The sequence below is a fragment of the Nothoprocta perdicaria genome, unplaced genomic scaffold (genome assembly GCF_003342845.1).
Source record: "Nothoprocta perdicaria isolate Ctin4 unplaced genomic scaffold, notPer1 scaffold_9, whole genome shotgun sequence".
Lineage (NCBI taxonomy): Eukaryota > Metazoa > Chordata > Aves > Tinamiformes > Tinamidae > Nothoprocta > Nothoprocta perdicaria.
The window spans coordinates 5,628,021-5,650,763 of NW_020456198.1; the positions used below are offsets into that span (position 1 = coordinate 5,628,021).

Here is a 22,743-nt window from a genome sequence, read left to right on the forward strand (position 1 = left end):
ATCCTTACACTACGAGTCCCCTTTATTATTTTTAAACATTTTAAAAGAGTTTTAGCGACAACCAAGACCCCATCTAAGCTTGACAAATCAAGCAGAGTCACTCAGCCCAGACAGATGACAAAAACAAAGCTCAGAGCAGGACGGTTCACATCAACACAGGTCACACACACACAATGCAGCACCCAGCACCAACACCGGGTGCGTATGAGCTAAAACTGCAACGTGTGGAGCCCAAAGCTAGCTCAGAAAAGCGGCATGTTCCCCGCACAGAGGCTTTTGGCGAGCGGGCTTTGGCGGCTTGCCGGCCGCCGGCAGAGGTCAGGTGCGGCCCGCATGGCGCCGCGCGCCGCCCCCGGGGACAACGGTCCCCGCACCAGGAACGCCGGGAAGCGTGGCCGAGCCAGCGGCACCGGGCACCCGCCTCCCCAGGGACACCCGGGACAAGGTACGTGACCCCCGCGTTCGCGCCATGGGCCCTCAGCCACCGCGGCCCTGCACGTCCGGCCTCCCCTCCAGCCGCGCGGCTGCTGCTGCTGCTCCCTCGGAGTGCCAGCCGGAATCCTCCCTCTCTGCCCTGGATGCCCCCAGTAGAGGCCTGAACAGCAGGAAAGCAGGAGCCGGGAACAAGTCGCGGCCCCCACTAAGCGTGGCTAAAAAGGGAAGAACAGAGTTAGAGGCTAACGCAAAACAGCTCTGTGGGAAGGAGGTGGGACAGAGCGGAGCAGCGCAGGAAGGAGCTGCCGAGCGCGGCCTGACGTCAGGACAAGCAGCCCGGGTTGCTTGGTGCAGGGAGCGGAGCTCGCAATGCTTAAAAACCCTCACAGGCATTAATGTCTAATTGGAGGATGTGCAAATACTTCCTTCTTATAAAATACTGGGAACTGGCAGACTGGCACGAGTGACAAAAAGGCAGCTTTGATGCAATACATAAATCATAAAACCTCCATTTTGAGCCCTTAGAGTACTCTAAACTTTCATACCCCGTAGTGTTGCAGTGAAGACAAGACAGTGCTTAAACTCTTATGTAAATCCTCCTTTTTTTTTTTTTTTTTTTTCCCCTCTGCAAACTGTCCTGCCCTGCTGTGTGCAAAGTACACATGTACACATCCAGCTCTCTTTGCAGACTGCAGGGCTCCATTTCTGCGGTAGCTGCAGCAAGCTGCCCGGTGCCAAGGCAGGGAGGCCAAGCCCCAGATAACCCAGCCTTCCCGTGCGGGTACAAAAGCCCCGTCAGCGCCCGAAGCCCCAAGGCCACGAGGTGAAGCAAGACACGGGCAGCCGATTAACGCGACGCCGACGACTAAGGAGCGCCGTCCCCTGCGCAGAGCGGCCCGGCTGCACCATGGCCCCGCTGGGCTCGCGGGACGCACTCCCGGGCGGAATGAACCCCGACCTGGCGAGCGAGAGGTTGGCGGCCTCCTTCAGCGTGGAGCTGCTCACGGCCAGCCTGGACGGCGGGGCCGAGCGCACGCGCGGCCGCAGGGCCATCGGTGAGTCAGCCCGAGGATGTCTGTGCTCGCCGGCACACGCAAAACCTGCCCACGCTCCTTGCTGCTCCTCCTTTTCTCAAAATCTCTTTGCATTCCTGCACATTTGCTTATTGCCTGGCTTTTAAGAAAGGCACGGAGCAGAGTTAGTGCCCCCAGCTCATGTAAATCAGCTGGGCTCTCTCGCAGTTGCTTCAGCTCCACCCGTTTACACCCGGCTGTCTTCCCAAAGCTTTTCCCTATCCCTGCTCTCATCCCCAAGGTTTCTGGCAAGACTGGTTAAACTAGAACACAAAGCAAGCCTTTCTGCAGAAGCTCTGTTCCTGCAGGGGAGTCGGTGCTGCTGCACAGAGACAGGATGCACATTAGGCTTTAACGCAAGCAGAACAGCTCTCCTTAACAAGGCCGACCTGGCAGTGGGAAATACCTCATGTGTCCTGGCTCTGCCACAGGGTTTGCTCGGTGAGGCTGAGGTTTCCTTGCTTGTGATATGGATCCTGAGAGGGACTTTGCTGGGAGCGAGTAAAGGATGCGCCTGTGACACTGCAAACACAACTGTATCACGTTCTGAATGAAGGAAAAGCGCTCAAGCTGCGGCAATTATGCACCTTAGGGCACAACTCTAGTTAACTACATCTTAAATGCAAATCGACTTAAAGGTTTCAAGGCAAAAAGGGACCAGTGGGCTTGTCCAGTCTGATGCAGGAAGAGCAAACCAGAGAGCTGCTCCCTAACGCGCTGAATGTCCCATCCAAGCCGAGCTGCCACTGCAGAGCAGGACACTGTGGCGGGCACCTGGGCTGCTCTCCCCTCTAGCCTCCTCTATGCAAAACTCAGAAAATTGCAACACTTTCTAATCACAGTAACACCAATTAGAAACAGCCAGATTTGTAAGATCTCTTTTTATCTGAAGAAAATTTCTCCAGGAATAAAGCCACCTCCTGTGCACTAAGCAGGGAAGTGCCTTTCATGCTCCAAGCTCATCCTCTCCGCTTGCCTTAACAGCAATCGCTATCACAGCACTGCTGGACTCCCCAGTGCTCCTTCCCCCTCAAACATGTCTCTTGTCCAAGCCTCTCTTGCTGCTGAACTAACCAACCTGTTGCTATCCCACATTGCCCTCCAGTTGAAGCTATTGAAAGCGACCCCGTGTTTAGCCAAGAAAATCAGTACTTCCAGAGCCAGAATGAAAAGTACGAGGCAGCAGTCAGAAGGGCTGTTTATCTCCAGAAAAAGATCCGTGCGATGGGATGGACTCAGAACGGGCCTGAAGTCCAGGACATTTGCAGGTAACACTATTTTATATATAGATATATATATTTTTTTTTGGTTCAAGTGCCTGTATATTAACACAACAAGCTATGGTAAAAGCTGGGAGAAGCCAGCTTTTGATAGACAAGCTTCGATAACAAACAGGCAATGGGACCAGAAAATTCATTGACATTATAAACCCTTATACATTGCTGCAGGTTTTAATTTTAACAACATGCTTGGGAGAGGGAAAAATTTGTTATATGTGGACAAGAACTTTTCAAGGAGCAGCTCAGAAACAGATGCTTCTGTACAAAAAGCAGCTTGATAAATCACTGCAGTTCACACCAACAAGATGACAGACCCATTTCCACATCTCCTAGCCTGTGCTACAGTCACAATACTCAGCATTTTTAAACCTATAATCAGAATTAAGTGGTGCTATTTCAGTTACATGACCAACTTGCAGAAAATGTCAAGTTTAGCTTATCTAGAAAACTCATATTCTATCAAATAACAGCAAGTTATGGTGGCATGATGAGAGAACTTAGTTTGTATATAAACAGAATAAAATATTTTCCACTATTCTTTTCTTCAAGATTTTCTCTTAATATCCTACATGGAGTTGAGCTCACTCTTGTAATTGTTTGCCCCACTTTTTCCACTGCCTTTGCTAAACAGAGACACTCCATTTGCTGCTGCCAGTTTTGCAGGGTTACATATTCACTAAGGAGGTGAGAGTTTAAAGCATTGTTCAAAATGCCTTGATCTCAAAACGCCATTGACGCTATTCCAGTGTTCATCAAATAAAAGATTTTATTTTTTTATGCTAAGCCTTTTGCCTCCTGTAGCGAGTAGGACTGATAGAAGGGGAAATTTTCTACCAAGAGCTCTTGGGGCTTATAATTACCTCTCCGAGCAGAAAGCAGCTCTCCACCCTCAGAAGAAAAGAAGAATTTCCAAAGATTTAAAAAACCTTACAGAACTAAACAGTCCAAAAACTGTCCTGCTCCTACTGGCTTTTACCAAGCCCCTGATACCACAGGGTTCAGCAGGGCCAGCCTCGTGCTAACAGATTTTGCTGAATTAAGAACACAGATTTCCTTCCCTGACAATTCTTCAGCCAGGACACAACAGGAGAGAGGCAAGTTCTGATCAGCAAGAAACCCGATGCCTCCTGGTGTCAGACACACTGAATAATTTGTACACAACTAAAACTGACCTTTGAAATTTCAGTCAAAGTCATACTGTTTCTGGATGGACTACCAAATGTTTATTAAGTTACCTCTGATCATCATAGATATTTTAAGTTCTTCTCTGTTCATTTTCCCCCCACTTTTCCTGCATATCTAATTCTCTCACAAGTCCAGAGTAAAAAACCTTAGAAACAGACATTTACTTCAGTACTCCATAAAGAAGTTGCTAAAAAAATCACAAAGTGCTGTCAAGAACAGCAGAACCATTTGTTCCTAGGTACGTGAGTGCAAATATTCCTACCTGTGAGGTGGTTTAACCATATTCTGAAGAATCCCAGGAAGAGGGAATATATTCCTCATACTTTCTTTTCAGAATTTTTATCAACAAATAAATCATTAAAACAAATGAGTTGCAGGTTTGCACCACGGAAATTACTACATCTGAGTGCTTCCAGCACAACGCTTTTTAGGATGTAGGATGTACAGCAACAAAGCAAACATCTAAGGGTATTTCCCCAGAATGGGAACAGGAAGGTCAGGAAACCCAAGTCTCAGATGACTACAGACATAATTCAGCATAATACACCCAACACTCACTTTACCAGTGTTTTTTCTTTTCTTCCTCCCCACTTTTCTCTCCCAGCTCAGCCTTAAAACGTGATTCAAATAATTGGGGGGCTGGGGAGAATGCACCTAACAAAGTCAAAAAAGACAAGGAGAGTTAGCAAAGCTGTTCCCTAATACTACAAAGTGACTGCCACACTTGTCACATTGGGGACTGTGGTTAATGGGGCAATTGCAAACGCTTCATCAATCCCAAATACCACCTCTGCTTTCTCCCTAGGTGCCTTTCAGGTGACATAGCACTTGTCCTGCACCGTGTCTTCATGAGAAGCATTTCAGTATTGGGCTCTGATAAACAGATTGCTAAATGGATTCCTCTGGCCACAGACTACCAAATCATAGGAAGCTATGCCCAGACTGAACTCGGACACGGTAAGGCTACAAAGGACACATGGCCTTTCCAGAGGATGGGAGGCCCTGGCCCAGTGCTCAGGGGGAACTCAAGTTTCAGCTGTGGGCATTTTTGCTGAGGCAGGAATGGCCCAGGGAGAAGGGGACACTTCCTCTTGGGGGATCGTGTTCTTCCTCTCAACTCTCTGCAAGCTGCAAACGCAGAGGTTTTGGTTCTGCCAGCTTAGAAAAAGTTGCAGGCGTGAGGAGCAAAGCTTATGGCTAGATATGAAGCAGTCAAGATAATGGAGGGGAGGGTCACCAACAGCCAGGCCAAGGCGCAATTGGGTAACCTCACATGGTGGCAAAGCCAAGAAAATTGTCTCACAATTCTCACCAGGAAGGTAAACCACAAAATCCCCGTATTACTACAATCCTTCAATTTTCCTAATCACCTTTATGATACACTTGGGAATTACTTTCTGTTGTTGTTGTTACAGGAACTTATCTTCAGGGTTTGGAAACAACAGCAGTCTTCGATACCGCTACTCAAGAGTTCATCCTGAACACGCCAAAGATCTCTGCAATGAAGTGGTGGCCTGGAGACAGTAAGTACCACACCAAGTTTAACATTCATTATTTGTCTCCTTCAGTTGTTAGGTCTACCTCACTCGAGCCCTATGTCTGAGGGCAAGCTGCTAGCAGGAGAAGATGCCAGCAGAAGCTGCAGAACATTCATGGATGGGTAAGAGAGCAAAGGATTGCATAAAGGCCAGAAGGGAGACACCATTAGCACCCGTGGGTGGCAAGGGTGAGGAATTTCACTGAAACTCCTGCCTCTGCAGGAATCAGTCGCCTTTACGAGTAATAGTCAGGTAGTCAAAAATTATACTGACAGCAGCACACTCCAGACACATTCAGAGTCCTCAGTAATAACCAGAGCTATTCATGCAGACAAAGCACTCCCCATTAGTCAGTACAACCTGTGCTTTAATTACTTTTGTTTTCCTCACCCAACGACGAAAACTGGCCATCCATGCTCACAGGCAGCAAGAGAGGGAGAAGGATTACGTGACTTCTGAGAGCCAAGAGCAGAATCAGGATGCAAATTTTGCATTCCTAGACTTCCAGCACCTGTGGATCATACCTGTCTCAACTTACTTTTTAGCAAGACTGAACACACAACCCGTGTTGACTGCTATTAATTACAGAAACTCTCGGAGAGTATCTTGTCTTAAAGGAGTGCTTTTGATTTTCTTCTAGTGGGAAGATCAGCAACCCACACCGTGGTCTTTGCTCAGCTGTATGTCCATGGGAAGTGCTATGGAGTGCATCCCTTCATCCTGCAGATTCGCAGCCTTGAGGACCATTCACCACGCCCAGGTAAACAAGTCCAGAAACTGCAGCACATCTGCAGGTGCTCTGCCTATTTTGCCCTTAAGAATTCAATAGGACATATTTTGTCATTCATAGGAGTGACTGTTGGAGACATTGGTCCTAAAATGGATTTTCAGCACGCTGACAACGGCTTCCTCCTGCTGCAGAACGTGCGTGTCCCCAGGGAGAACATGCTGAGCAAGTTCTGCGAGGTTTGTAAGCATTTACATCACCGACTTCACGATCAGACTCAGCCGGAGAGATGACAGGGAGTTGACTAAATTTCAGCCAGAAATCTTACTTTTAGGTGCATACAAGTTTCTAAAGTTTTATCAAGAGTGGAAGTGATCCAAGTCCTAAATCTACTGCTTTGTCAGGAATTGCACGTTCAGAAGTTAAGGATTATAAGCTAGGCAGAACATGAGAGGGAGAAACATGAGCTTGCCTTTCAGTTGGATATATTTCATCCATCATACATGATTTTGTTTATTTCTGGATTCAATGAGAAGTTCCAAGGTTCAGCTTATTCTATGCTTGGAGACTGCAGAAAATTCCTAGGTAATGGCAGGTCACAACATTGAAGAAAGAGGCATCCAAAACGCTCTCTCTGTTTCTAGGTTCAGCCAGATGGCACCTACGTAAGATGGGGGTCACAGAAGATTAATTATTTCACAATGACTTCCGTACGCATTTCCATCCTTTCAGATGAAGCTATAGTGCCTCTGATGAAAGCTTGCACCATCGCCATCAGATACTCTGCAGTTCGCCGGCAGTCCAAGTTAAAGCCCGGGTAATGCCACTCGAGGGGGCAGCAGTGGGATCTCCTGCAGCCCCTGTCCCCATTCTCTGCTGATAGATCACACATGGATGTTTCTAGTCTGCCTAAGTCCCCCAGCGTCATGGCAGAAAGGTCATAGTTTTCCCTGGTCAGGCTTGTTTTTCCTAACAGTTTAGCAAGTTGGATGGATTTATTTTGCTGTCCAACCCAGAGGAAGCCCAGGGACAGGAGAGCAGGGACCAAGCTCTCCTCTTGGTGGCAGTGAGCTGCCATTCAACCACGCGGTCCTTTTCAGGTACCACTTCTCAGTAACCAAGGGCATAATTAAGGTAACTGTACGGCCACTCCGCCTGCACCGGCAGCTTCCCAGGCTTCATCCGTTGTTTTCCAACAGGGAACAAGAAGCCAAAATCCTTGACTACCAAACGCAGCAACAGAAACTACTGCCGCAGTTGGCAACAGCCTATGCCTTTCATTTCATCAACACCTACCTGCACGAGCTGTTCAACAAGGGCTACCAGGACATCCAGGCCAAGAACTTCGACTCGCTGCCAGAGGTAAGCTGCCCCCAAAACACAGTTCCTAAGTTATTTTGCACTTATGCTATACCTCTCACCCTTAAATCTCAAAGGAAGTTGGCAGAATGTAATTCCTCTCACCACTCCTAACTGTAGAAAAAGAAGCTGTGAGATCAAACAGCTTTCCCTACATCTACAACCAGCCAGCAAGTTAGCTTCACTGCTCTAAACTTTTGTAGGAGGAAAAGAGCTTTGAAAGCATGCTAATTGGATTAAAATTTTGTTCTGATTAGCTGACAGTGTAAAGCATTATTTCACAGCTTCACCTACAAATTCACAGGCAAACAGTAATTTCTGGGCTAGTAAACCCCATGATTTTTCAGGCTGAACAGGAGATCTTGCATCTGGAAGCCTAAAGTGAAAGCTTGCTCTGAACAAGGGCAGCCAAAGTCACTGGTGGCTGCAAAAAAAAATCAACCAAAGCAACAAGTGTGTGCCTTGCAGGAAGACGTGCAGAATTTGAGACAGAAACCAGAGTCCAGGCTCAGATTTCATGTGGGCAAAAGAGGTTCTAATGCCACAGAAATTGCACAAAGTTAAAAAAGAAAACTATCCTTTTTTTTATGAACGTGCACAGGATTGCTTTAAGATACTTTCACCATTAATACTCAGTATGGGGGGGGGCTTTTTGTTTTTGTTAAAAACAGCTTCATGCCTTTTCTTCGGGCTTTAAAGCCCTGATTACTCAACACTGCACTTCAGGAGTGGAGATCTGCTTGCGGGCATGCGGAGGACACGGGTACTCTCTGCTGAGCGGACTCCCTTCCTTGTACACTAGAATAATTGCTTCTTGCATTTATGAAGGGGAAAACACAGTTCTGCTCCTGCAAACTGCCAGGTAACAATTCAAATTTGTTCATCTTGACGCCCGCCCCCTAATCTTTTCAACTTCTATAACTTCTTCACCCAAACCAGTAAAACCAGCTGCTCCTTTCCCATAACACCTTCTAAAAATACAACTTAGGCCATAAACAATTCATTTTTCCTCTCTAATAGGCATGGAGGTGTGTGGGAACTGGATTGTTTCTTCTATTTTTGGTTGTGGGACATATCCAGATGATGTTCTGCAAAACCTCATTTTCCTCTTTGTCCAGTGCTGCAGTAAAAACATTGCTACACAAGATTTGTCGTTTCTTTTTTTAAAAGCAGCAGATTTAACGTGATATTGGTAAAGTGAGGTTGATGCAGAGAAGGCAAAGCTGTTGGATACTGATCCTGCATGAGTAACATTCCCAGAACACCACTTTCCTCAGAGCACACAGACTGATAATTATCTGGAGTAGATGAAATGCAAGAAGAGGGGGAAAAAAAAAGACAGAAAAAAGAAAGCACATCTGCTTGCACTTTTAACAATGTGTTTTTCTTTTCTTTTTTTAACTGGAAGGGGAAAAACAGTACACGTGCCAGGGAAAAGGTGCTATCACATAGCTCTGTGCTTGCATGCATGCAGCTCAGCACTCATTAGTGCCTCTCCTTGCAAGATCAGCAACAAGGTCAAGAGAGAAGTACTTCATGCTTTACTTCCAGCCATGGTCAACATAGGTCATGGCTGAGACGCATCAGTAAGGGCTGGGAAAACGTGCTTTGGTCTCACATTTAGCTCCAAGGAAAGAGAATATCAAGGGAGTATCTCAGGTTTAACATGACGTGGCTGAGTGTTGGGAAGCAGAGCGGTTAAGTCCAAGCCAGCATTAAGATTCCCAGTGCTGAGACTCAGGCTACAAAGATGGTAACACATTTAGTCATCCTGCAGCAGGGTCTGCTAATAACCACAGCCATTTCCTTTCTAAAATTCATCACTCCAGATTGCTGCAGGATTAAACGCACTAGATGGCCATCCCCGAGGCCCATCACACATCAGGTTCCTACCATTGACAGGCAAAACCAACAGCTGCTACTTGCTTAGGCCCTTTTGGGCCCGTGATGGGATGGGTCCCATACCACCCCTCACTCAGCCCAGGGACACCCAACCTTACCTGTTCGCACAGCGTTCACTGCACGGAGATCATGACAACGACCTGCTCTGCCTCTACCCTTTCCCCAGGTTCCTCATTAAGTGCTTCATGGCAGCGAGTGCTGGCCAGCGCGTTCCACCATCTGTCACCTACTTGTCTTCAGTGAAATCTGGGAAGTGTCCAGCCAAGGACAAATCGGATTTTCTCCGTCCAGAAATTTACCTGAAGGCCTATGAACAAATGGCAGTCAGGTCAGTAAGCAGGGAGAGGAGCTTTCTGTCTGATATCAGAAATGTGTTGCAGATCAGCTTCATTCAAGACAGGTACAGTAACATTAAAATCAACAAGGACTAACACCATCTGCTCCTGAAAAAGGAATCCTCATGCAGGATTAACACGCACGTCAAATGCTGATATCAATCTTACACATTCAAAAGAGCAGAAGTTTTTATGTTATGTGCTACATACCACAACCGCATCCCATACAGAGTTGATTCCATGCATAGCCGATCACACTATGTAAATGAATCCCAAAGCATGTCATGGAGTTGTCATCCAGTAAGACCTTAAGGCAGCTGGACTCTACGTAATTCTATACGGCAAGCTAAAATTTCACATACCTGAAAAACTGATGTTTGCTTTCAATTAATACTGCAGCAAGCACAAAGTCTCGTATTCTACGTGTAGCTGCTCAACTACACAGTCAATTACTCAATACAAATAAAAATGCCATCATGAGGAATCTCTTATGTGCACATGGGGAGGCAGCATATGTATCATCTCTGAAAACGACATGACCAGACAATCTTGATGTTATTTAAACCACTGCAAATCCTGCACAGGAGCAGGATTTGGACCAGTTGGGTAATTTTGTCAACTTAGTTTATTTTGCAAACTTACCTCTCAACACCCCGGGAAAAAAACAAACAAGCAAAGCAAGCAACCAACACATCTCAAAAGGTTCCCCAGGAAACTACAGTGGGAGCTGTGAAAGTGGAAATCCTTTAGTACCTGGGTGGTGAGGGCACTGGGCAGCAATTTGTACTGACTTAGCCCATTCTGCATAATCAAACTTCTCCCATATGAGGTATGGGCAAGGGGAAATTTCAGAAATGCCATTTTGCTGTTGATTGCACACAAGTGAGTAGGAAATGAGTGCCTGGGGGCTAGAATATTTATGCCATTTTTTTCAATTTCCCAGACTTGTAAGCAGCAGCGCAGCCAAACTGCAGCACTTGATCCAGTCAGGAGTTGACAAGCACGACGCCTGGAACCAGTGCACGGTACAGCTGGAAAAGGCCGCCAAGGTCAGCCCAATTTCTGTGCTCATTAGACTGATGTGGTTACAGCACAACAGGCAATAGAGACAGCACAGTTAGCCCAAAAAGATCTCAACTATGGTTTTCTTTTTTTTGGTTCATACCAACATCTAAGGGGCACTACTAAGACCAGGTCTCACTGGGCTCTAAACAGTAGAAATTCATAGTCAGAAGCAATTTGTGATGTGAGGAACTTTCCAGGAAGGAAAAGACAGGACAGAGGAAACATGTGGAGAAGAAACATGCTTGTGAGTGTGCTGCCACCTGTAACAGAATCAGATCTCCCACAGCCTGCAAGCAGAACCCACCATCTCCAGCTAGTGCCCATCTTTTCACAAAAAACTGTTGTTTCTGGATCTGAAGTGAAAGCCTGCCCTCAGTTTGCCTACTGAAATGCACCCATTTGTTGCATCTTTCAAAAACACAAGAAGCATTTATCCTCTCAGGTTGGATAGTCTTTAAAAAGAACTTACCAAGTTCTTTTTAAAGCAAAGATTTGCTCTTAGCAGTAATGTTATATATGATTACTTACCTGCTGTGTGTTACCCTCAGTTTTTACCACACAGATTCAGCAGAAGCACAAATGATTCAAGGCTGTTAGATAGGAGGGAAAAAAAAAAAGTAGAAAAGTATCCAATTTCTTCAATAACTAAACAGAAGACAGCACCTGTAAATGCAATTTAAAATTAGTTTCCCGGTACTTGTTCAATTGTAAATACATGTCTAGTGGAATGAATACATATTCAGAGATTGCCTCTAGGAAAAAGGGAAAGAAAAACCCTTCTCTGACCAGCACTCCCTGTGCACAGACCTGAACAAGCAATTTCTTCCCATGTGTGTTTAAACGGTGGTGAAAGTCTCTGGCCTGGAGAGGCTTGTCAATATATCATTGAGATACTACTTGCTAGAGATTAACACAAGCACATTCCAATGTGTTTCCCTCTTACAAACTCTCTGGGGTTTTCACCAGAAATATTTAGAGTACTGCCGTGCTTTCTGAAGCAGTGTTCTAGCTTTTGCAAATACTGCTATATTGACCGTTCACATCTCAATGCTATTCCCTACTGTACCAATAAAATGTGAATGCAAAAGGCCTCGTCGAGCGGCAAACAAAGAATACGGTCTGGAAAACTGCCAGGGAAACTAAAAGGTTTTTATATTCTTTGCAACAACACTTGACTCACTTGCCCTACTAAAAGGGTTAGAGGTGCATTCACTGCTGTGTTTATTTTCCAGGCTCACTGCCACTACATCACTGTGAAAAACTTTGTGGAAGCTGTCGAGAACCTTGACAACAAGGCTGGTATCCAGAAGATTATGAAACACCTTTGTGACCTCTTTGCATTACATGGTATCTTCTCAAACGTGGGAGACTTCCTGTATGATGGACACCTCACTGCAGCTCATATGGACCTGGTCACAGCATCGTACCTGGACCTCCTGGCTGTCATTCGGTGAGCTGCTCTAGCAGGAGAGGAGAGAGACAGCGAGTCAGTTTGTCCCTGCAACAAGTATAAAATGGTACCTTTGTACCTATGTCAACACCCACAAAGTCAATCCCACCTCACTCAGGTTTTGCTTTTGTTGCCTGACAGCCTAAGAAATTGATCAAATTATCTATGCAGAACTCATTGTCACAGCAAAGGAGCATCTAGTACCCCTGAAATCACTAAATTCAAGTTCTGTAACATGAAATCTTAAATTATAAATCAAGAAATCCTGAACACTTGCTACCATTCACAGCAGAGACGAAGCAGTCGAGTGTGCAGTCACTGGCAGCAGGGAGCCACAGCAGCCTCTGAGCACAGGCTGCAAAATCTGCTTAAGCAGCAGCTAACAGCCTGCCCCGTTGCTGCAGCTGAGCTGAACTGGTACCCAAGTGATTCTGGCTAGTGATGGTTCAGATGCATCTGCTCAACTCCGTATTGATGCACAAGCTGCAGCACAATCTCACCTAAATAGAATTACAGCCAAATGTGATACGGTGTGTAAGTTGACAAGAAAGTTTTCTCTTTGTAAAGAGCACTTATTTTGCACCACCTGACTCCTGAAACATGGTCAGATTTTGATTTACCACAACGTTCAGAAAGGCATTTTTACAAAAACTTCATCTTTCCCTATACAGTGCTGCCCCTTAAGAACAGAGCACAGAGAAGGGAGATGCTACTGCAGGCCAAATCCTACGTAAATCAGCTGGTGAGAGACAACAACGCACCATAACCAGCAGCTGGGCAGGAGGGAGCCCAACTGCAGCTATCTTCAGAACTAATCAGAGAACTCACCAGGCAATCAGCTCAAGATTCACTTTCAATAGGTCCTTAATTTCACATAGCTGTCTTTGGAATTAATTTTAAGAGGGCAGAGACTGAGAAGTTAACAGGATTCAAGAAAGGAGAGGGTATTTACCTGCTAAGTGAGTTATTTAGGCTTGTGGAAAAAAGAAAACAGAAGTATTTCTGGTCTGAAGGGACTCGTAGGTGCAAACAACAGCTTTCGAGCAGGCCACTTTGCATTCCCTGCTTCATGTGTGGGGTTCAAACAGCAGAACTTCCTACCCTTGCAAGAATATGAGGACAGGAAAACAAGAAACCATCTCCTGCTTAGGAGGAGATGCTGAGAAGGCCCAGGTCAGTACATACTCACCCTTATCTCATGCTTTAGTTATGTGCTGTTTGTTGCTCTCAAAGATGGGGCCCTTGGTCTAGCCTGGTTCAGGGTTGCTTTGTGCTCAGAGATGAGCTGATGACAGCAGAGCCCGAGTGCCCCACAATGATGTTAGAGCAGTACTTAAGTGTAGATGAAGAGCGGTGAGGAAAAAGCACTTCAGATCAAACTAGCACTGACCTTATTCCATTTCATAGACAAACAAATAAAGAAGAGGGGAAGAGGAAAACAAACCAAGCAACCCTGCTGATAAGATAGCCTAACATGACATTGAGTCCTAAATTAGATTACAGAGATTACGGACTTGAAAACATCCATTCACCAATACAGACAACTCAGAATATGCCCTCGAGGAATCAAAACAAGCAGGATTTTCCTTACAACTTAAGACAAGCAGGAAAATTGATGCAAGAATTTTGGATGAACTTGGACAGCTGACCTGCAGATTCACCTCCACCTTATTTTCCCTTTCTTGCAAAGCTGTATCCCTCCCATTAATATGAACGTGGTTCATGTCCTCCTTAGGAAGGATGCTGTTCCACTAGTGGATGCTTTCGACTTCACAGATAAGAGCCTGAGTTCTGCACTTGGCAGCTACGATGGACAGGTTTACCAGCGGCTCTACGAGTGGGCTCAGAAGTCACCAACCAACCAGCAGGTAACGGGGCTGGCTCACAGCCCGGCAGCTTTTCTGTCAGCCACGGTACAAACTGTCTCCTTCTCCTTTGAATAAGGCAAGGCAGATAAAAGCAAGCAGAATAAGAGCCTTTAAACCCTAGTATTCCACTTCGAGTCATGAACTGTGATACTCCAGCCATGCCAACCACAGCCTAAGCTCAGACATTCAACAGCTTATAGGCCGGACCCCAGCACTGCCATGAGCTCAAACCAGTGGGGCCCAGTGCAAACATCCCTATCCCAAGGAGGAGGAGGAGATGGGAGAGGGAAGGGACACGCAAGCAGGTCACAAAAGCCATTTAGCCTTGATTCACATGAAGAACAACCCACGAGTTTCTTAAATATCTTCCCATCATGGAGTGATGTAAGGTCATGCATGATGCAAATGGCTACTGCTCTATTTGAAAACTCATCTTGCCTTAAGTGAAGTTTTTACTATGGTAAACTGTCCTCCCTTTGAAATTCTACAGGTGAGCAAATTTGCCTTCAGCAAGTATTCAAGTTCAAGCATATTTTTTGAAGTTAAGTTGTATGCTGTCCCATTTGAGGTATGAAACATCGTATACTGGTTACAGAGGACAGTATATTATAGGGAAAGGGACTTTGCATAGAGCTGAAGGTTAAGTGATACAGCTTTCTGTACTTCAGAGATCATTTCAAAATATATATACGCATATATACACACACATATATATAGTCTGTTCCTCCTTCCTAACTGCCATTCCTTCCTTTGCCCATTCTCTTTCTGAACAGGGGAACCCAGCTTATGATAAATATCTGAAGCCGCTTCTCCAGAACACACTATCAAAATTGTGAAGACACGATCTAAGCCAAGGACAAAAGTTTCCTCCCTCCTGTTCTTTGTGCAGCAGCACATTTATACAGCATCAATAATGACTAATCAGAGATTATTAATCAGCTACTTACAGTTGCTAAGCATGAAGCAAGATTCTTAGCTAATTGCGTTTAATCACAGGCAGAAGCCAGACAGCTTGTGAGCAGTCTCCAGGGCTGCATAGCAGGAATAATCTAGTTTGAATTTTTTCTAACATGAAGTATCCAGACAGCATCAGAAAATAAGTGATTTGGTTTTCCAATTCTTCTCCCAAATATACTGTATTCAATGCAAAGTCAAAAAAAATATTGAGTTCACCTTCTGTTTCTTACTACTGTCTCTCCCCAGAACTAGCAAACTGTCTTTTCTAAAATATCCTAGCAAGACAAAACTACAATCCTTGGCTCCTAGAAACCAGGCGCGTTCTCTTAGATCAAGAAGTCATTAGACACTGCTCTTGTTTGGGCAATGAAAACAGCCCTTAACATATTCAGCAGTGACGTATTCAGGGCTAATGAAGATTCAGACAAAGCTAAGGTCAGCTCCAGTCTGTGCCACTTACTGTCCCACTAATAAAGCCTGTCCTAACTGTCTTTCTATAAACCTTGGGCTCCAATAAAGCATATTATTTGGAATGCTGCTTCTCTAATTATTATCCTTCCCAATTACGTAAAGGACAGGCTGAGCCAAGCCAATCATTCATTTACTAGTAAATGAAGTATTGCAAAGAACATGTTATATAATCAAATGCCACTTTAATACTGCTATTTCATAACATGTGCAGCATTCAGGAAACAACCATCTTTCCCAAGCTTCCTCAGTCCAGCTTGCCTTTCTTTTTTTCCCTTTAAGAATAAACTCCTACTGACAGTGTAGAAGTCCGAACTCCTTTACAATGCATAAAGGGGAAAAACAAAATACGACAGAATATTCTCCTGGGAGCCTCCTGACTGAGAGGGCTCCAGGCTTCAAGAACCAGCAGCTATGGTAGAAATCCAGACTGCCTCTGGACATCCCCAAACTGTGGTCCACACAGGCCAAGCAAGAAGCAATTACAGCAAGAAACCCTCATGGTAAGAAGCTTTCAGACCCCAACGTATCCAACTGAAATGGACATCGCCTCTCTTATTCCCAACATTATTCAAGCCAGAGGATAATCAGAAATCACTTAGGTAACTAAGACAAAGTGCCCAGGATGAGCAGAAATGGCTTTGTGAAACTTGACTTGAATGGCATCAGAAACAGCACCCTATGGTTAGAACATACCTATAAACAGGCATCGATAAACTGATGGCAAGCTGGGTAACACTATTTAGCGGCTACAAGTATTTGGGCTGTATCTGTTTCCTTTGTCTCTCTTTAACTAACCAGGACAAATAGTTGTTGTTCCTTCTACCAGTCAAAATGCATGATTTTCAGTACACAAGTTGCTTCCCTAACAATGAGAGCTGCATCAACTCATTTAAGATTAAAAAGCATGAAAAGGAACAAAGTATGTCAGTAACGGAGGAGCACGGAGCCCCACCAAGGTATCTGTACTACATAGCACCAAAAAAAAAACCAAAATAGTTTCTGGGTTTTATTTGTTTTAAGAATTAAGAGTTCTAGGAGATGAAAAATACGAAATATTACTCTATATTTCACATCTTTATTAGCTTCTTGCTGGCAGGCATTACACTTGGGAATAATATTGCACCAGGCATTAAAAATATGAATTCTACCACAGGGACATTTTGCATTCAGAATCCAATATAAATATTTCTAATCATATTTCCATGGCTACAGATATTTGGTTGCTTGATTTATATGCATAGAAAGAAACAGTTGTCATAACTGTAAGAAACTGTACTTATCAAGTACTTTTAAAGGGTGGGATCTGTTTTCCTAGAATATTACAATACTGTTTATTGATTTAGAAACTAAATTAGTCTACATGATAGCAGCTTTTCTCCACCTGCATCTTAAATTCTGTTTGTTTCTTACTCCCAGTGGCACAGCATTAGAAGGATTAGAAACCATTTAAACGGAGGTAATTTTAGCACTTTAAGTTGCATCAGAATTGTGTTAATGACACAAAATACCCTATTGTACTAAATCTTCGACTCCCTCTTTCAAACAAAAAAGGTGTCTTGACTCAACAGGCACATGCATGTTTGCTTTTTTCTGGACAGGACAAAGAGACAGAGCTGCTAGAGAACAAAACTCCTCCAGTCCTTAAAGATTAACAATAAATAATCGTATAAAAAGAAAAAAACAGAAAAAAAAAAGGGGAAAAAAAAAAAAAAAGCCCACAGTTTCTTTCACCAAAATCCAGGCTCTCTCAGGTTTATTGTTCAACTGAGTTGCTACCCACTGAAATGGCTCCTGTGGAGTTGGAATCAGTCATCCGTTTTCCGTGCCAATCTACAGAAAGTCCAGTTATGCTCCACTGTGTTTTCATTGGCACGCTCGCTCATGTGGTGAACCCTGGTGTTCCTGATGGTGAAGCCCTGCTTTGTGATGTACTCCATGAGGTGCACGCGGAGCGACACTTCCTGGTGGTAGTCGCACGGCCCGAAGGTGAAGGAAACCTGGCAGTCCCTGGTGTCCATCATATGCTTATTCCACTTGGTGAAGTGGTTTGAAATGCCCTCCAGCAGCGAATGGACTTTTGTGGTGATAGTTAGTTGGGTGATGATTACAGCCACAGGGTTGGAGTACTTGGAAAGCTTCCGAGTGCTGGACAGCTCTACCACTTCTTCAAAGGTATCCACAGGATACAGCGGCTTGGGGTCATTGAGACACTGAATTAGTGGTTCAATCTGATAGAAGTCTGCTTCTTTCCGAAGTAGATCGAACTCCTTAAAGTCCAGGGGCAAAGTCAGCTCTGAGGTCCTTAAAAAGTTAAGAACATAGCGGAAAAGTGGTCCATCTCTGTCAATAAAGTAATTGCCCTGAGAGTCTCTGGCAGTGGGGAAGTCTCCCCTGAACATGGCCCCAAGCATTGAGTCGGGATATCTCGTTAGAGTTGTGAGGGATGTCGTATACATGTGTCCACCCACATTTAGTGTGACTGGATCAGTCATCTAGAAAGAGAGAAATTGCAGAGTTTATCAAGCCACCTCAAGAGAACTCAACCATCGCACCAACACACACAGCAGATACTGTTTGAAAGCTGCAGACTCTGGAAGGAGTCACATTTCTTCCACTGTCTTTAAGCAGTGCTCAAACCTGAATCCAAACCACCTAGCAACACAGCACAACTGGCAACGAGGCAGGGAGACGCTTCACATTCAGGAAGCACAGAGTGCTTTAGAAACCTTAACTGGAAGCATTCAGCTCCTGCCACGGAAGTTTTGCATTTATGCAACAAGTTTTTTTCCTATTCTGCACACGGGGAAATGAAAACAGAGAGATTTCCTGCAGAACAAGTTAGTTTGAATGAGACCTATCAGCTCTCCTCACTTTCACAATGTCTCTTTCTAGAACAAAAAGCAGCTGAACTTAAGCTCAAGCCTCTTTCTCTCTCTCAAAAGAGGCAGACAGCACAAATATAGAAATGGGAGCAGGAGCACACAACCAAAATTATCCATGCACTGGTTAAATGACATCATTAAAGCAAGCAAAGAGAAAAGAACTTTCAGCTTTTGACTCTGAAAAGAAATATTTATTAGCAAATTAGTAAGCTGCATAGAAGAGGGAGAAAAGCAGCAAGCTATTCTGCATCAGCTCCCAAATCACTCATGAGGAAGCAAGAGAGAAAGGAATAAAAATCCCATCTGGCCACCAATTCTGACAATCAGGACACAGGCCAGCCGGAGAAAAGAGACATATGGATGGCAGCACGATGTTTAGTGAAAGAGAAGGGGAGAAAAATAACATGTGTTTGTCTAGTTGGAGACAGCGTTTATAAGGAAAAATATTTTTCTTTATAAATAAAATGACACTTTGAAACTACAGGCAGGAACCACAAACTATTTTCACTCTTTGTGTCTTAGGAAGATGGTAACAAGTTTAAAATACAGTTAAGCACTTGCTGATTTTTAGCTCGGAAATACGAGATCTCCTACAAATAGCATGTAAGGTGAAACACACAGGAGAATATAGGTAAGCTGTTGTAACATGCACATTTTTTCTTCTCACATGACTGAAGCTACACAAACAGATCTGGAAGGATTTCTACTTCACGATCTTGCAAGCCCAGCTGTACTGCTCAGCAAGCAAGCACATTTATACTGGATCACTTACCATATATCCCCAGTCTCCATTATCCATCTGTTCAGTTGCTTGAACTGCAGCACTCCAACTTTAACAGAAGGTTTCTGAAAGGTTATACGATTCCCCTCCTATTTCCTCCCTGCAGGAAAAAGTGCACGCACAAAACACAAAACAAAGGACAAAACAAGGCAGGCTGTAAGTACCTACAAGCACGAGCGAGGGGAAAGCTTTCCATGAGAGGCAGGCTCTCTGCCAGGCGACCACATCGTCTTGCATTCAGCTGCAAAGCCACATTAAGCAGAAGAATCTACGAACAAACATTTGCCTCCATCTCCCTCCTCACTCCCCCCAGGACTGGTTCCAGAGCACTCTAATTGCTTCACCGGCTGTTCCAACCACCCCAATTTTGTTAAGTAACAAGCAGTGCATCTTTAAGGATAATTTATGATCACAGACTACCTTTTGCTTGGAGAACGGAGAGTACTTTTAAAGACAGATGCCCATCTCCCAATTAAAAACTTTATTTAGCCTACATTGAGGTCATACATGTGATCTGGTAATTTTAGTCAGAATTCTCATATTCCAGTTTCAGAGGGCAGAGAGGAATAAATCAAGTATGGAAGTCAAAGAATAATATGAAAACAAAGCAAAAACCTCCCTGTGGAGTTAATAATTCAATAGTGGAGAACTGCAGTTGATAATAAAATCATTAATCTACAGAGAAAGAGCACAAGTGCACTTCACAAAACACATACAAACTTTCGAAAGAAATCTCCATAGGGATGAGCAGGAGGGCAACAAACACGTTTGCAGCAATGCTGCAACAAAAGCAAATCGAGAAGTGGTTCAGGCCATAACTTCCTAGAAGATGCTGAACCAGTGACTTCCCGTAACGGCGTTACTGCCATGCAGGAGCAGCAAGGGAAATTCCACAGCCTGCTTTAAGCAGCTCAAAGAAGGGGGGGAAAAAGGGGCCTGTGGACCACATTGTGAGCGGTGCTCAGGGAGAGAAGCCAGTTGGTCTTAACTCCCCAGAGAGAGCCTGCATCTCTGCTAAAATCACCAAAAACTTAAGGCAGTCTGTTTCTCTTTTCAGATTTTATTTGTACATATTAAAGACTAGGACTTCTGCTTGCAAGTAACAACAAACCCCTTTACTAATATACTGCAAACTAGTTAAAAAGATGCAGGATGATAAACCCAAGACCGAGTACTACATTTCCAAACAATTAAAGGCTCACAGTTAATTCTGAACTCCAAATTACTTGCTCTTCTCATTCCTGGCAAACAAGGTCAGTGTCATTCCCCACAGTATAACGCACACATCCCACCTCCTTGGACTCTGCTACCATGCCCAAAATCTGTGCTGAAGCAGAACAGCTTTCAAAAGGTCAGGCCTTTGGGGGCCAGCAGCCTGTGTGCAGCTGCATTTCAGATGTATTAGAGAAGGAAAAATAAAATAATCAGGCTATGAAAATTGTGAGGCCGGACAACAGAAGACTAAGGGATTAAGATACAGAACTAGTCATACCACCGCTTTATTCTTACAAATTAGGAGATGGAGTATGTCTCAAGAATGTATATTAAGTGATGCCTCCCTGGCAGTAGATAGACCTGGAATACCAGCTCTTTTGCCAACTTTTTTTTCCTTTTTGCTGCTGGCATATCAAGAAGTGCATCTTTCTTTATTTTGCTTTGTCATTCAAGCACACAGATCATGAGCTTTTAACACCAGCTCAGACCTTCTGTATTCCGGTTAATTTCCGGGAAAAAACGTGCTTGCAGTTGTTGTTTTGGTTCAGTACAGCCCCAAATGCAGCATTCAGAAACATTAAAACCATGAGAGCAACGGGAGTAGCTTTCTAGTGTTCATGTAAAGCATTTGCTTGAAGGTAAAACAATGCAGCCAGCCAGAAACTCCACTGATTATCATAAAAGAACAGAGCTGCAGTCTTAATAAAGTTAACTGGAAATTAAATTCTGAATATCTCAGAGCAAGCTGGCTGTCTAATCAGAGTTATTTAAATGGATGGATGGGTGAATACTGCGCTATTTTGGCCAGCATCTAAGTCCCCAGTACAGATCAATACGGGTGTTCTTCACCAGGGATCACTCAGGAAATGAAACAGATTGCATCTGCCCGTCTGCACGACGGCATGTGTGATCACAGCAGCGCTACGTAACGCCAGGGTGAATAATTTATAAGAACAATTAGCCGAAACAGCCCCAGCCCTGAGTAAATAGCTGGCATCCAGAAGCCTCACAGATCTTGCATGAGTCCAGAACCATGAGCAGACGTACCTGGCAGAGCTGGCATCGCAGCAGGACGCGCAGCGCGAGCAGATGACACGACGAGGCCAGACTGGGTCCAGGCAGCAGCAAAGGGACGAGACGCGGACGTATTCCAACACAGCCTGTGTTTGATAACCATAGGAAAGATTCACTGGGATGAAATGCAGCCAGGCAAACTGCTGACACCACACAAGCCAACCAGAATAGTGCGCTTTGGGGAGAGCACCAGTGTGTTGACTGTGTCCAACCACAGCCCTGTTTTCGTTACGCTTTTTGGGGCAGGAGGCTGTTAATACGGTCATCTTGTTTTACCCCAGCATCGAGCACATCCCAAACTAGGAAGCAGCGACGAGAGGCCGGTGCCTTTGATGAAAAGCACTCAAGTCATCATTTCATGCTTCATACATCAAACTGGGGACCTGCACTTAGAGGACTGGCTCTTATTAAATATTTTATGACTCAGAGGACTACAAGGCTATTTACTAGCAATATTACTGCAGCAGCAATAATACTCAGTGACTTCAGCACCTTCAGCGAGGCTTCTCCCATGGGCTGAGCTACCAACACGCACCCGTTTTGCAGGCTGAGGTTCGGAGAAAGCAAAGGAGTGTCTGCTGAATATCTGCCCCTGTGCAGACACACGTGGGGCCCGGGCAGACCCGGGGGAGACAGGGGCTCTCGGCCAAGACTTTTTGCTGCTGGGACTGCATACATTGTTCAAGGGAGCAGGCTGCCTCGCTGCTGCTGGAGGAGATTGCAGCGCTTGTGTCATGCAAAGGAGGAGCAGGAATTGAGCGAGGCCAAGGCGCCGGCACCACCTGGCCCTGAACCTTCTTCCAAGGGCCAGAACCAAACTCCAGTCGTGAGCCCAGACACAACCGAACAGAATCTCCCTGCCCCGATGCCGCTGCACGCTTCGAAGGGCCCGTTTCTGTGCTCAGCCTCCATCACGAAGTCACCCGGACCGAGCGAAACGAAAGCAGACCCAGCGGGAGCCGAGCCGCGAGGCGCCAAGTTCGTAACGGGCCGGGCTGCCCCGGGGCTCCCGCGCTCGCTCGGCTCCCCCGCCGTTCGCGCCCCAGCGCGGCCCTGCCCCGCGCGGCTCCCCGGCTCCCGCCGCGGGGCGCCGGGCCGGGCTGGCTGCCGCCTCTCCCGGGCGGCTCCGCCCGGGGGGTTCCGCTC

The 22,743-nt window shown here is 45.2% G+C and overlaps 2 protein-coding genes across 2 annotated transcripts; one reads left to right on the forward strand and one right to left on the reverse strand.

Annotated features, from left to right (window-relative positions):
- The first annotated feature begins 1,327 nt into the window (after positions 1-1,327).
- Positions 1,328-15,655, forward strand: ACOX2 (acyl-CoA oxidase 2). The gene is made up of 14 exons (XM_026052488.1): positions 1,328-1,490; positions 2,614-2,776; positions 4,779-4,930; positions 5,389-5,496; positions 6,152-6,271; positions 6,362-6,477; positions 6,883-7,055; positions 7,438-7,600; positions 8,269-8,459; positions 9,666-9,827; positions 10,778-10,883; positions 12,132-12,349; positions 14,085-14,217; positions 14,991-15,655. Exons 1-14 carry the CDS (start codon positions 1,343-1,345, stop codon positions 15,051-15,053), a joined length of 2,016 nt encoding a protein of 671 aa, XP_025908273.1. The 5' UTR covers positions 1,328-1,342; the 3' UTR covers positions 15,054-15,655.
- A 1,695-nt stretch (positions 15,656-17,350) lies between these two features.
- On the reverse strand, positions 17,351-22,122 carry KCTD6 (potassium channel tetramerization domain containing 6). Its single transcript, XM_026052489.1, has 3 exons — positions 21,571-22,122; positions 19,300-19,408; positions 17,351-18,137 (listed from the first exon to the last, which is right to left on the reverse strand). Exons 2-3 carry the CDS (start codon positions 19,324-19,326, stop codon positions 17,451-17,453), a joined length of 714 nt encoding a protein of 237 aa, XP_025908274.1. The 5' UTR covers positions 19,327-19,408; positions 21,571-22,122; the 3' UTR covers positions 17,351-17,450.
- Between the last annotated feature and the right edge of the window lie 621 nt (positions 22,123-22,743).

Coding starts and splice junctions, on each gene's coding strand:
- ACOX2 (XM_026052488.1), top strand. CDS start 1,343: ATGGCCCCGCTGGGCTCGCGGGACGCACTCCCGGGCGGAATGAACCCC. Junction 1,491..2,613: donor GCGCGGCCGCAGGGCCATCG/GTGAGTCAGCCC, acceptor ATTGCCCTCCAG/TTGAAGCTATTGAAAGCGAC. Junction 2,777..4,778: donor GAAGTCCAGGACATTTGCAG/GTAACACTATTT, acceptor CTTTCTCCCTAG/GTGCCTTTCAGGTGACATAG.
- KCTD6 (XM_026052489.1), bottom strand. CDS start 19,326: ATGGATAATGGAGACTGGGGATATATG. Junction 18,138..19,299: donor ATGGAGACTGGGGATATATG/GTAAGTGATCCA, acceptor CTCTCTTTCTAG/ATGACTGATCCAGTCACACT.